This window comes from Melozone crissalis, unplaced genomic scaffold (genome assembly GCF_028551555.1).
Source record: "Melozone crissalis strain CALT ecotype California unplaced genomic scaffold, PUWL_Pcris_2 ptg000013l_1, whole genome shotgun sequence".
NCBI lineage: Eukaryota > Metazoa > Chordata > Aves > Passeriformes > Passerellidae > Melozone > Melozone crissalis.
In genome coordinates this window covers 1,141,014-1,154,955 of record NW_026535791.1, presented here as the reverse complement: position 1 = coordinate 1,154,955, position 13,942 = coordinate 1,141,014, and the positions used below count along the sequence as shown (strand labels likewise).

The window sequence follows — 13,942 nt, the reverse complement described above, 5'->3', positions numbered from 1 at the left end:
TTCTCCTCCAAACCACAGAGAGCTTTGTTCAATTATGAATCATCCTTGAAGTCTGAGAGTGAAAACTTCCTGCTAGTGGCAATGAAGAAACAGGCTCTGTGAGGCAAGGCAGGTCAGAGATGGCTCTTTGAAGTACTTGAAAGATGGAGTGATTTTTTTCTCCCCCAGGTCAGAGAAAATTCAGCAAATGCAGCATCATGGACATTAATGACTTGTTTTCTTTCAAAGAGATAAGTATCAGAAATTATCTCAATAGCAATGCTCTTTACTGCCATTTGGTGACTTAAATCAGAATTATTACAATTTCCTTCCTCTGTAAGTAAAAATTGCAAGAATGGGTAAAACTATTTCAAGTAGAAGATTTTGCCTCAATACATTTGATTGTACATCTTGCAGTGAATATTATTAGTCATCATGAAATTTTCCCTTTTTTTACTGCAATATTTCTGCACAGGGAAGACCCTTATCTTGATTGAAAATTATGAACTTAATCCAGCAGGCATCACTGGGGAACAGAGCAAGTTGGGACTCAAATCTCTGTTCCCAAGGCTTTATATTTACTTTTCAAATAGATACTCTGTTTTTTAGACAGAAATAACCCAGGTAACCAAAATTAAGTATGCCTCCCAGGCTCAGCTGAAAGAACAACTTGCTAACATTCATTGTCAGGTTCTCTTCACTGATCTTTTTTTGACCCCTGACTTTTATATTCCTTCTTAAGCAGTGGCCCATTCTCTGCCTTTTTACCTAGTAAGTGTTATTTTCAGTTGATAGAAAACTCAACAAGCTCTGAAGGATCTGACCTGCTTGAGAAATATCTCAGCTATAAGCTTTGACACTGAATGGTAATGATGTGGTAATTCAAGCCTTGCTATGCCTGCAGTGAAGGGAAGTTATGCCTACAGTGAAGGGAAGAATATTATGCAAAGTCATACAGTATGATCTACACCAACAAACAGGATAATGATTATATATGTATAAAATGCTACAGATCACCTTCTAGTTTTCATATAATTTTGCATCACAGAAAGAAATGATCCTGAAAAATTCTGATAAGTTGACTAAAATCCTGTTCTTTCAAGCATCAACAGACTGACCCATAACTATGGAGGGGTTTTTGCTTTCTCCAGTGGCCCTTGCTTCAAAAGTGTAGAGGTCAAACTCAGTATTTTCACATCACTCATTTTAATAATCAAACCTCAATTATTCACCAGATCTTGCTATATCTTCTCAACACTGTATATAAATAACATCAGTTTTGAGGTCCTACAGTGCTTTGCTGAAACAACTCTGTGAATAACACACTGATTAAGGGCAAGACCAGGCATTCTGGCAGGAGAAGGGAAATGTGAAAAAAAATCAAACCTGCTTCCTCTGCATCTTTCCTCACTGTGACGGTTGCTTGTCTTCAGAATGATCTGGGGAGGCCTTTATGTGCCAGTGTTGCCAACCAGAAGACAGCTAACCAGCAAAAGAAATACCCATTCTTCTCTCTGAAGTGCCAGAATATGCTCAGAGGCACATGGGCCTCAGATGTTATCAGGATGACCCAACCACACATTACTTTTACCTATTTTGGTACCTTTCTAGAAACAGGGACATGCCACTGATTGAAGAATGCAGCCCAGATCCACAGAAACACCAAAATAGAATAGTTACACCAACAATATTGGTTAAAAAAAATCTATAAAGACCTTTGGAAACTGAACAATATAGGGTACACTGAAGAGTGGTCTAGGGAAATGCTTCCTTTATGATACAACACAGTTTGTGCAAGGAAGCTTCATTGATGGGAAAAGTCTATTTTTCTAAAGATTCATGGATTTCTGCAGTACAAAACCACTGAAAAACAAAAGTGGAAGAAGTCCTCTGTAGTAAACAAATGTTGACTGTGTAAAAAATTTGCGTGGCCAGCTCAAATAATTTTCCTAGTTCTTCTCTTACTCATAGGAAGTCTGTGAATATCATACCTATTCTTTTGCACACACAAATCCAATATTATAGAAAGCATAAGAAACCAGAGAGTGTAATATGTTTGGGGGGAAATGTTTTTACCTGTCCTTACAGTTCACTACTGCATAATGACTCTGATGGTTTTCCTACAGAGCCTGGTGTGAATTACCAGCTCACTGACCAACAAATCCAGGGTAAAATGAGAACTGGTGTATATCTCAGAATATTATATTAAATTCACAATAAACAGCTTTGGCAGTGAATGATGAGCTTGGAATTCCTTCCACAGTAAGCTCTGGTCTACAAAAACATTCAGGACAACATTTGATAAAAAATTAAATAGTCCCACTGGAAGAAACCATGGTATCATAATGCTATTTTCAGGTCAATGAAAAAAAATAAAAGGAAACATCACTTACCAGAAAAAAAAAGGGTGGGGGGGAAATATTCCATCCTATGTAAGGTCTGCCAAATTTTTTTATGAATGAGCATGAGTTACTAAAATAACTTTTCTTCCAACACTAGATTTCTAATGAACCGTACTACATATATCTGTGAAACGCCAAGGTAACTGCCAGTTGTAGTACCACATTGAAATGAAGCAATGAAGGAATGTCAGTTCTAGAGATTCACCTCAGGAAAACAAGAAGATGAAGTTATTGAGATCAAGGTGGTAGATTACAGACCCCATGCACACAAAGACTCCCCTCGTAACAGATCTTTATCTTATTCCCACAGATTCATTTTTCTTCAAGAAAAACATCCTTCCACCACAGAACTCTCACTTTTAGGGTAAATCTCTTTCTGGTATTGCACATTACATTATATAAAACAGGAGAATCCATACACTGTTATAGGACAATTTGGATGCCTTTTGCACCCCAAGCAACCTTCAGGGAGCTCTTCCCTTGCAGGGGATGGAAACTAAAATCTTTAGCTTCAATTACATTACACTTTTCCCTCCATATAAGTTGCTAAAATGATGGCAAAATTACATCCGCAACACTAGCATCCCTGATTCACTGCCCACACTGCACATCTTGTGTTAAACATGGTGAAGAATGGATAAAGTGCAAAGAGTCAGTTCATGTCACAAGATGTCACACTGCAAAAACCAGCAGATATCACCAGGTGGACCTTTTTGCCTTCCTCTTCAGAACAGAAAGAATTCTTCCTAAAGTGAAACTGACTTAATCCTTTACTACATAAAAAGAATAGAGGCTTGAATAATGGAATATGGAATCCCAGGTTCATATATATATATAAACATTAACTGTAATTCCGATAGCAGGAACTTATTAGAGCTCTGGATTTCATGAGGTTGGTGAACAAACATCACCAGTCTCTAAAATACATCGATGCATCTAATCAAAGTTTTCTATTATTTGTCTAAATCTAATGCTGCCATTCTCATCTGCCTGGGCTCAAAGTGTCTCACCAGACACTCATGACCTTGCAGGTTTCACTCATGCATGCTGCATACTTTTGGCTACAGGACAGGACAAATGTCCTTAGTTGAAACAGTAAGAGAAGAAATGATAACAACTCATTTTTTAGCCCAACCTCTCATTCCCCTTAACATAAAACAGCTTCAAGGTACAAAAAGCTGAAAAAGCTTTTAGTGTACTTTTGAGAAAATACTGCCCTTAGCTTCTTTATCATTACCTCTTAGGGTGGAGAACTCTTTCATGTTCTTCACTATTCAAACTTGTTTATCATGCCTACATATCTAAAACAGAAAAGCAGAGGCATGCAAGGCACAGGACTTGAGAAGTACAAGATCTTCAGGTGTTGCCCTCTGATAACACAGTTACTGCAAGTGGCAAGGGAGATGACCCAGGGGTGATCCACAAGGGCCAGAAGTCTGGCCACAAGAACATCTTCTAATGACAACACTTTTACAGAGGTAGGTCTTGCTAAGCAGACAAGCAGCACTCTCTTAACCACCTTTGAAAGCACCACCTTTGAAGAAAAAAACTCATTAATTCACACTGAGTACCACACAGTGGCTTTGGAAGGATACCTACCGTTGTAGGAGGAGAAACAGTTAAGAACAGTTGGGTAGTGCCATGAGAGAAACTCAATCTTTGCTGTGATGAGAGCCTTTGCCCTCAATCCCACATTCCTTCTCAAACACGACAGTCTTTTACAACATCGTATAGAAATGAATATCACTGAAAAGGAAGGAAGGAAGGAGACACACATGATATGTGATGTGGTACCGCCCATTGGGCATAAAAGAAACACACATCAGGCATTTCCCATTCTCCTCCATTCAGTGATATGCATTATTTGTAATACTGCACCAGCACTGAGAACAAATCATTCCAATTAGCCAATAGGTACTGGTTGAACACTGCAGGAGTGTAGCATGAAACCCAACAAGGAAGAGTTTTGAATTAAAATCCACTACCCTGCTCATGTGTATGGTCATGAGCAACAGAGAGACCAGTCCTTGGATCTCTCTGACAAGTGGATTTCATCTGCATGAACCAAGTGATGGGTATGTGCTCTATAATGAACATGAGCCTGGTGATGTGATAGCAGGGAACCATCCCTAATCCTATGCTACAGGAAGAACCACTTTCTGTCAGTTAGATGTGTGAGAATATGTGATCTGGTTCTCCACAGACTCACATCAATTTTATTCAGATGCTACTATATTTTCAGGGAAAAAACTCCTGATTTATATCACTGAGTAAGTAGGAAGAGGATTAAGACAAAAATACTTCTAACGGAATAGGTGTTCAAACAGTTCAGTGATTAATTTGATATGAATAATTCATTTGGAAAAGTTGTTTTTTTACCCTAGTCCTGAACAAACCAAAGACAGCATTTGAATGTTTAAATTTTATATGCTATTTGAAATTATTTGTGAACTACATCAAGTAATTTGTGGTCTACATATAACTCAAATAGGAAATTAGGATTATTAAATAAAGCAAAATTTGGAATTCCCATATCAAATTATGTCTTTTGACTAATTTATGTAATGAGCTCAGCTAGCCTGCCCTTCATGGATTTCAAACTGCATGTTCAATATTTGCAATTATCTGTGCAGACAGCAGTTACATAAGTCATCTGATCAGTGACAGAAACACTACCATGTGGGATGAAGTCAAAATAGCAAAAGCAGCATAATCTAAATCTTAAAATATTCAGAAAATACTGAAACATGCAGATAAAATTTACAGCTGACTCTTTTCTGTTCAAAAACACAGGGAGAGGAAGATTTTCCCCTCTTCTGTAAGTGCTACTCTCCATAGATATACATGAAAGAGGTGGTAAAAATGTGAGGTATTGCTTGTTCTTTATTTTTATCCAGAACATTAAGTGTGTTGCTTAATGTTTTTAGTAGGTAAGCAGCACTGATGGTTTGTCACCGGGGCTGGAGAGGGAATGGGGTGCAGCAGGAGAACAAGCAGCTTAGCACACATGAAAGAAAGGCTCAGGAAAGGCATGGACACGGACAGCCAGTCAAGACAGCTTGAAAGAAGATTTGGTCCAATTTTCAAGTCCGGCAGGATTTTCCCTATTCTGCTTTTTGAAAAATGTTTGAAGGTAGGATGTGAAAAATGACAGGGTTTTGATCACATCACCCTAATGACAGCTGCTGACCCCCAGTTAGATGAAACTATGGCCTCACTGAACTGTCTGGGAGCTTTAGCTGGGATATAACCAGGAGTTCACACTGGATCCTTACAATTGGGGCTGTGCTCTTCCTCTCTGCTCTTATTAGTCTTACTAGGCCCTCTTACTTCTAACTTCTTTATGTCTCATCCCCATTACTCCTAGGTATTTTTGTCTAGCCAACTGAACAAACCTGAAATAAGCCCAAATTTGACACAAATCAATTTCCACAGGCTATCAGTGCTCATTATAACAGGCTGTCTCTTGTTGGTATTGAATACTCTGAAGAAGAAAGGGAAAGGGACTAAAGAACACCATAAAACACACTTAAAGCAAAGAGCCCACTGCTAGGACATATATGACAGCAGCCAAAGTACTCCTAAAATGTATGTCCTAGCTTTGACTCAGTACAGCATGACTGTCAGCAGTGAGCATTTCCTTACTACCCTAAACTGCAGTGCTGCCTACCACTCTTAGGTTGTCTGAAACACTGAAAAGGAGATATTAATTTATCGTAAATATAAAATAAAAACCAAGTGTTTTGAAAATATATCCAGATAATAGAGCAGCCTTTCCTATTAGCTTTAACTACTACGTTTAACTACCACCTTTAACTACTCTATGAGTTCTGGATGTGTTTTTCTATAGAATTAACATTTTTATTGTCATTTTCCCTTTCTCACCTCCTTAATGTTCTCTCTACTTTGCCCAGCAGTGAAAGTGGCAATTTTTAAATCTGATAGGTACTGAATGTTAAGGACCAAAAATTCATATCCAGTCACTGAAATAGCTGTCCTGATTTTCCCCTGCACATACAAATCTTATTTTGCTGTGGATGCAGATGATTCTAATGATATTCCTTTTACCATCCCTGTAATGCAGTAACAGCTACTGATGTTTATGGCATTCTGTGCAGGTTAAACTGATGAGTTATGAGTGAGTCAAGTTATCTGCATAGTGGCAATGATGTCTCCTCTGCAGTCACAGATGTAGACAAATAGGTCCTTGGTTACCTCATCCACAGACATATGGCTACATCTGCACTTGCAACTCTTCCCTTACACCTACTTCTTCCCCTTTATTTCACATTGTAATTCCTTCTCATGAGCACAGACGTAAAAAATGGGGTGCAGAGCACTCTGTGGAGCATTCCCTTTCCCCCACCCATGTGCACCTTATCACTGTCAGACTCCCTTCAGCTCCTGGTTGCTACTTTGTTTTCAAGAAAATTGGCAAATCTACACTAGAAAATGAAAGTTTTGTTTGCGTTAAACATTAAGGAAACAGAATGGTAAACACCGCCAATTTTAACACAAAGCTGACTTTTGTTCCCTGACAATTTAAATGAAATGCAAATGATGTTCTGCCTGTGAATCAAAAACTCTTCTACTTTACTGAATGTATCTGATACCATGAAAAAGAAAATACTGGTGAGTTTGAAGGCAGTACTGAAATGCATAATGCTACAAACACAAACATTTTTTCTAAATAAGAAGGTGCTTTCGTAAAAAAGTAATGAAGGACTAATTACCTCCAAGGGATAACATTTGAAAAAAGATGCTACAAGCAGCTTCTTACTCAGAAATTAGTAGCCGAGATCAATAAACAAAACATAAAATATAGGCATATTATTGATGCAGATACTGATGTAGATAATGTAAGCATAATACTGCTATAAAGGGTTGAATTCTGTGAAAAAAAGCTGATGAAATAGAATAACCAGTGTTAATTCTATTGAGACTGACTTCAAGTAGCTAGTGTTCAACCAGTTTGGTTTTTATATGGCCTTGAAACATATGCCAACTATAGCTGCTCAATCCATATTGCAATTAGAAATGGTTACCTTTGTTGATCAAAAAAAAAATGAAATGGAAGAAAATAAAAATAACATACCATGTTCACACACAAAACAAAAAGAGCTATATCAGGGACATCAGGGAAGGTGGAATACTATAACAACACATTTTATATTGTTATACTATTCCACCCACCTTAATGGAGAACCCTTCGGTGTGGCTACGCCATAGCCTTTGGAATCCAGATTTCCTCCCACTTTCATGGTGTCACATGGCTTTCGTTGCTCAATGTATTCATTCATGGTGGACTCCAGCAGGAAGGCAAACTTGCCCTTGGATTTGCGGACACGAGCTACTCCCTCTGCAGTAGTCCTAGTGAACACTGATGGCTCAGCTGATTTCATGTAGGTCCACATCTTTTCATACACTGCTATTTTTGATCTCTGGGGAAAATCAAAAACAAGTTAGAACAAAAGAATGTTGCAACGTTTCAGAATGGCACTGCTCAAATAAAATCAACCATACTTAATTTTTCAGACATTTGAGGTTGGGAAAATCTTGGAGAAGAGTTTCATCTGAATTCCATTATTTTAGAAGAGACAAAAAAGAAAATTATCAATACTATAGTAGCAGATACAATTTTTGAGTTTGGCTACGCTCTAGCAGTCAAAAAAGAAACCTGTAAAGCTGAATTTACTGTTAGATAGAGGAAGTTCACACAGTCAATGTGTTTTAGGGAATGATATATGAAATAGATGTCTACAATAAGCCTGTACTCTTAAGAGAAACAGTAAAATCATCTCCCCATAAATACTCAGCTGAGTCTTAAAGCATTTCTCTAACACCTACTTCTTCTACCATCAAAACCAGAGTAGCTTAAGAAGGATTTCTGCTTTCGTGATTCAGAACTGACCTGATCTATATTCAGAAATGCTATACAATATTGAAAGACATGGTTCACAGTAAAAGATGGAAACAGCAAGTTGGAGCATATACTAAAGGAAGTAAAATGCCATAAGGATCTTTCTTAAAGAATTAGGTATGATTTTAGAACTGCAGTATCAGTGGATTTATTTTAAAGACTCTCATCCTGCCAATAACTGAGTAAGAAATGTACTTTCTCAAAGAATGCACACAATTCATGGCTTAGAGTGCATTAGTTGGAAATTTTCCTGTCCGAGAATGCATGGAGTAACAGGTAAATACTTAAGCAAAAAATAAAACTTCTTCATAAAAAATTAAAGCAAATAAAAAATTTCACTAAAAGAAAGGAAGGAAATGATGTCAGGCTGAGAAGTTTCCCATGCTCATTAAATTCATCCAACAACTCCTTTGCTTCCTCCAGCAACAGGAATACATACATGCAAACCAGCAGTGTGTCAGCTGAACACTACACACTGTTTTTATAATAACAGATGGCACTTGTCTTCCCCTATGTATGCTGCAAAAAGGACTTTTTACCCTAATGCTCAAGTCAGCTTTTATTTGAGTGAAGAGGAGTTTCTAGCTAAGCAAGATTTGGTCTATGAGCCTGTTCCTACACTGTGCTGAGCACTCCAGGAAAATATTCATTATTCAAAAGCCCCAAAACAAAGGGCCTTAGATTGTTTAAACAAATACTAAATCCTATAATCTTAGTATTATATAAATGAAAAATGGCTTTAAGAAGCCTGGAACTGAGCCTTTTTTATATCTGAGAGTAATTTCCCTGAAGCACTTCTTTTTACCAATTACTGAATGACTGTACTATTACTTAGAAAATAATTTGCAAGGGACCTATCCTGGAAATAAGTGGCATTTAACTAAAACTGTTCAATAAAAATGCCATATAGTAGAACATCAAAAATTATGCTTTCCTTTTTTAGTTTGTCTGTATGCATAATTTTATCTTTCTGTCAAATATAATAACATTTGAATCAACAACAGCTGTGTATGCCCATAATCACATCCTGACTTGTCACCCTTTCTTTTCACTACAGTCACAGCTATTTTATATTTACATAATAGTGGCTGGGAGCAGAGCATAAACCAAGCCACCAATGCATTATTTTTGCTTTACACTGATGTAATTACATGGATTTAAATTTACAGAAAGAAAAAAATGGAAGAGTGTAGTAATAAATCAGTCACAATTTCAAGAGTATTTTCTTGCCTTTGTCTGCCTTCACTTCCAAACATTTCTCTCATCTTAACATCCATTACACCTATTTCTTTATAAAGGAACCATATAATAGGTCACTTTCATTTATAACTTTATGCAGCACATAAAACAGCTTGATTAGTAACAGGAAACACTGCTCTACATCAATTGGAAAAGGCTGCATTTAATTATTTTTTTCTTTGAGCATCTAGTCTCCTTTGCCTATGAAAATAGAAAAATATGGAAAGTCTAACATGGTATCTGGTCTCTAACATTTTCTTCTCCCAAACTTTCATTTGCCTGCATTCAATTTTTACATGTCAACTCAGAGTTAAAACTGAAGAATGAACTAATAAGTATTTTTTATTATCATATGAGAAAACATTACAGCTTTTCCTGCAGTCAGCCAAGCTGGGATAATTTAATTTTGGGCTTTTCTGAGTAGAACTGCTAAAGCTAACTACTTTCCCTCTTGAGCAGTCTGCCTGGAAAATAGAACTCTGACTGCATGTAAACCAGAAAACAGGAGTATATAACAGCTAACAGTATCAAAGTTCCTCTTTTTCTTTATGTTGGCTTTAAAATGATTTTCCCTTTTCTGCTTTCAATTCAGATTTAAAACAGGCTGAAGAGGTGTTTCTGACATTTTGATCAGAAATGACAAAATGATGAGAAAATGCCTTGAAGGCTCATCTTCAGCCAGATAATCACCACTGACAGAAAAGTTACACGTGATTCTAATACCAAGAAGTGAATTGCTTCCAAACCCACAAAATGTTCGACTTGGCACACAATCTTCTTGTACTATTGTTTCAGGCTAGGTCTTAATTTATGTATTTTGAAAACAGCTTTAATGTAAATATTGTTTGTCGATATTTTATCTTTCTCCCTGTTTTGTGAAAAATATCTTTAGAACTGGTACATAAAGTATCATTAAGAATCACTATATTGTGAGAGAGAAATAATTTGAAAGCAGGGCCTCAACTGCACCATTTTAAAGAAAATGATCAACACAGTTTAAATTTTCATTAAGCTTCACATTTTGCATATGCAATAGTATTTAGTATTTGTAGTTAAAGTTTCCCTCTGTACTTTGAAAGAAAAGAAGAAATAAAAAGAGCAACATTGATTTTCCTTCTTTTTTCTCTTAGCCCTTTAAGACAAGTGAAAAAAGGGCTGTCACCTTAGACACTTCACTCCATCGTAGTATCTTCTCTTTAAAAAGAGAACTTGCATAAAATATTGAAAGAGTTTTTGTGTTTACACAATGATTTAAAAGAATGATGAAATTTTTATGACCAATAGTGTTTCTACATCAAAATACCTGATCTCATTGCTTCAATACAATGGCTTGTATATGTATTTTGAAAGTCTTAAGAAAACAATTCCAGTACTTCATTCTTTACTATTTCTTTGGGAATTAATTTTTGCATACCATCACCTAACAAATTTGCAAGCACTAGATACTCTTAAAAATGCATCAAATTAATAAATGCAAAGTTACATAAATCTGGCTGACCATCAGCACCATGTTTTTAAGTATCATCACAGTTTCATTCTAGTAGAAAGATCTATTTGTACCCATATATTGTGGTTACCACCTCAACTTAGGATGGACTGAAACTCGAGTTTCAAGAATAAAATATGTAACTTTCTACAAAAAGAACTAAAAATGTGTTTATGGGTGAAACAGAGGTGAATATAAACAATTGGCTGGAGGGACTGTACTCATTAAAAAAACAGTAAGACAGGGGTAGTTAGAAACCTTTTAGTGAACAGTCAAGGTACCAAGCACCATAGCCATTTCAGCTGGATCCTTCTAGAGTTCAAGTAAAGAGGCAGGTACTTAAATGTGTGCTTTATTTCGTCATAACACACACATCTCACACAGGATGCACAGGGCTGCTTTTCTTTCTCCAGTGTCTACAGAAGAAATCTAGAAAACTGAGTTAAACTGAACTCCTTGAGCAGTTTCATGATGTGAAAGTCCAATCACTGCGTTTGTTAAGTGAAATCTATATCTTATAAATCATCTTTCTGCAGCTAATAGAACAGATTTACAAGCACTTCTATGGGGATAGTTGTTGCAATAAAAAGGTTATTTCACTTGAGACACTGTCTTTGAATGGATATTGTCTACAGTTTCCAAATGGCACTGAAAATTTTCTTAATGGTTTACTGAGTTCAGTTTGGCCAAATTGAAAACAGTGAAGGTGCGTGTGAGTACCTAACAGAATTCCTTTCAGTTAGGTAATTAGAAGAAATTTTCATTCCATCTTCCTGACCTCTAAAAATCCTTTAATCTTCACATTTCAGCTAAATAATGACCTAATAAGCTGTGAAATTTTCAAGGAAGGGTTACTGGCTCGCAGCATTTATTCAGAGCTGTGTTTAAATGCTAAACTCACTTCGGTCAGCTGAGCTTAACTTTCATCTGCTGGAGTCATGAAATAAAGCAGGAAGGACTGTTTATTATGTGCTGTCTGTGATGTGTCCAAGCTCCCTGCTTTCCAGCTGGCAAATGATGAGGATTACATACCAACCACACTAATGCAGGAAAGCAAATGACAATGAAGTAATCAATAGAGACAGCACAGGCATATGAATGGCTATTTATCCTGTTTCCTAATGCTCCAACCACATCCCCTCGAGTTAAATTTTCTCTTTATTATCCATCTGAAAGTCAGCAAATTAAAAAATGCATTTCCTGCCCACCACCCAAGACCCTAAAGCAAAATGCACACAGCCAAATCCATAAGCAGAAACAAAACCTGCCAGACTCCACTTTACCATCATAGGCTTTCAATGCTGCACATCACTTCAGTACTGTAGCCTCACATGAATCAATAGTGTAATGCTGCTTTAATTATCACTTGCTTCAGTATCCCCTCAGGCATCTCTTTTGCATCTCCTTTTTTTTTTTTTTTTGACAGGATCAATAACCTTTCCACAGATTAAAAAACTGAAAACTCCAACAAATGGTCTTGTGGGGGTAAAAATGTAGCTAAAGCATTTCAGGAGTTACAAAACCATACTGCATATAATTGCAAAGTCACATTATTTCACATTTCCAAGCATCTTAAAAGAGTGGTTGGTAGGGATAGCTGCTCTAATGGACGTGCCAACTTACTCTGAAGAACTCTTTGGTTGACCCTGAGTCCAGTGTCCCGTAAGCAATTTCGGTTTGTTTGGCAAGGTCTTCTGCACTCTCTATGGGGGAGACCATTCTCTCAACAGTCAAGAAAGCAGCGAGGTTAGCAGTGTAGGATGAAATAATGATGAGCGTGAAGAACCACCAGACACCTCCAACAATGCGACCTGAGAGGGATCTAAACATGAATAAGATAATGCACATTTTCCTGTCTCTTGAGCCACAAAAAGTGAGAGAGAGACAGAGAGAGAGAGTGAAGGCACCATTATTGCTGAACATTTGTCATTAAGCAACAATCAATGGGAGGAAGATCATTTGCATTTTAAATATTAATAGATGCTTCTACTCTAGAAACTTAATGTCTACAGTGTAGTCCACTGTACCAATGTGTATCACACACACACAGAAGCTTAAATCCTCTTGGACAGTAATCTCAGTGTTCCTATTATTTCAGGACATGCCTAAAAATAGGGAAAAAGTGTCAAAAGATACTGGGTTGGTAATCTCTTTTTGGAGACAAAAGTAAAGCATGGTAGCTGAAAATCAGTAGCTTTCTCTGTTTCCTCTTTAAAAAAAATGCAAAAGGCTTTGCATATGGATTATGTTGGTTTTAGGATTAACATATTCCTGTCACCCAAACTTCTCAAAAATTCCACAAGCCACTGCAATCATTCATTGAATATTCGCATTTTTCTTCTTTAGGAAGCAAGAATTTTTTGATAGAAAAGACATTTCTGTTAAATAAAAACTTGTATTTTCCTTTTCAATACCTGCAATTTGATGAGAAGGTTGTTGAGGAGCAAGGCACATCCACTCTTAAGCACCAGTTTTATTACTAACTTAAATAATAGAAGGATTAGGCCAATGCTGAACATTCAAAATTTCACTGCAAATGGCTAAAATGAAGCCTTTAAGTTTGAAAGACTGGGTCATAATATTTAATTAAAAATTTTTAGTTACTGCCCACTAACTTCATAAAATGTTGAGAAATTCAGGACTGCATGTATTACACTAATCATTTACTAGATTATCATATATTATAGGACTAATCATGCACTATAGAACTAAACATGTAGTAGATCTGAGGCATGTCTTCTGCTGCTGTAAAAGCAACACAGAGTGGCTTCTCAGAAACAGTCAAATATTTTCTCTCACAGACAGCAGTATTTGTGAAGCAGCACTGTAGAACATGAAACAGAAGTGGGACATTCCTTGATGCAAGGCAGATATTCAGCACAACTGTGTGCATGCATTTCATGGTTGCAACACAAT

The 13,942-nt window shown here is 36.8% G+C and overlaps 1 protein-coding gene across 5 annotated transcripts in view; it reads right to left on the bottom strand.

Annotated features, from left to right (window-relative positions):
• Positions 1-13,942, bottom strand: part of GRIA4 (glutamate ionotropic receptor AMPA type subunit 4) — a 214,983-nt gene that overhangs the window by 35,080 nt on the left and 165,961 nt on the right. For all 5 annotated transcript variants that reach the window (XM_054272071.1, XM_054272066.1, XM_054272070.1 and 2 more), the window contains exons 12-13: positions 12,650-12,848; positions 7,575-7,822 (exon numbers count right to left, since the gene is read on the bottom strand). In XM_054272071.1, the coding sequence (XP_054128046.1) occupies positions 7,575-7,822; positions 12,650-12,848 (447 nt within the window). The remainder of the gene's footprint in view (positions 1-7,574; positions 7,823-12,649; positions 12,849-13,942) is intronic.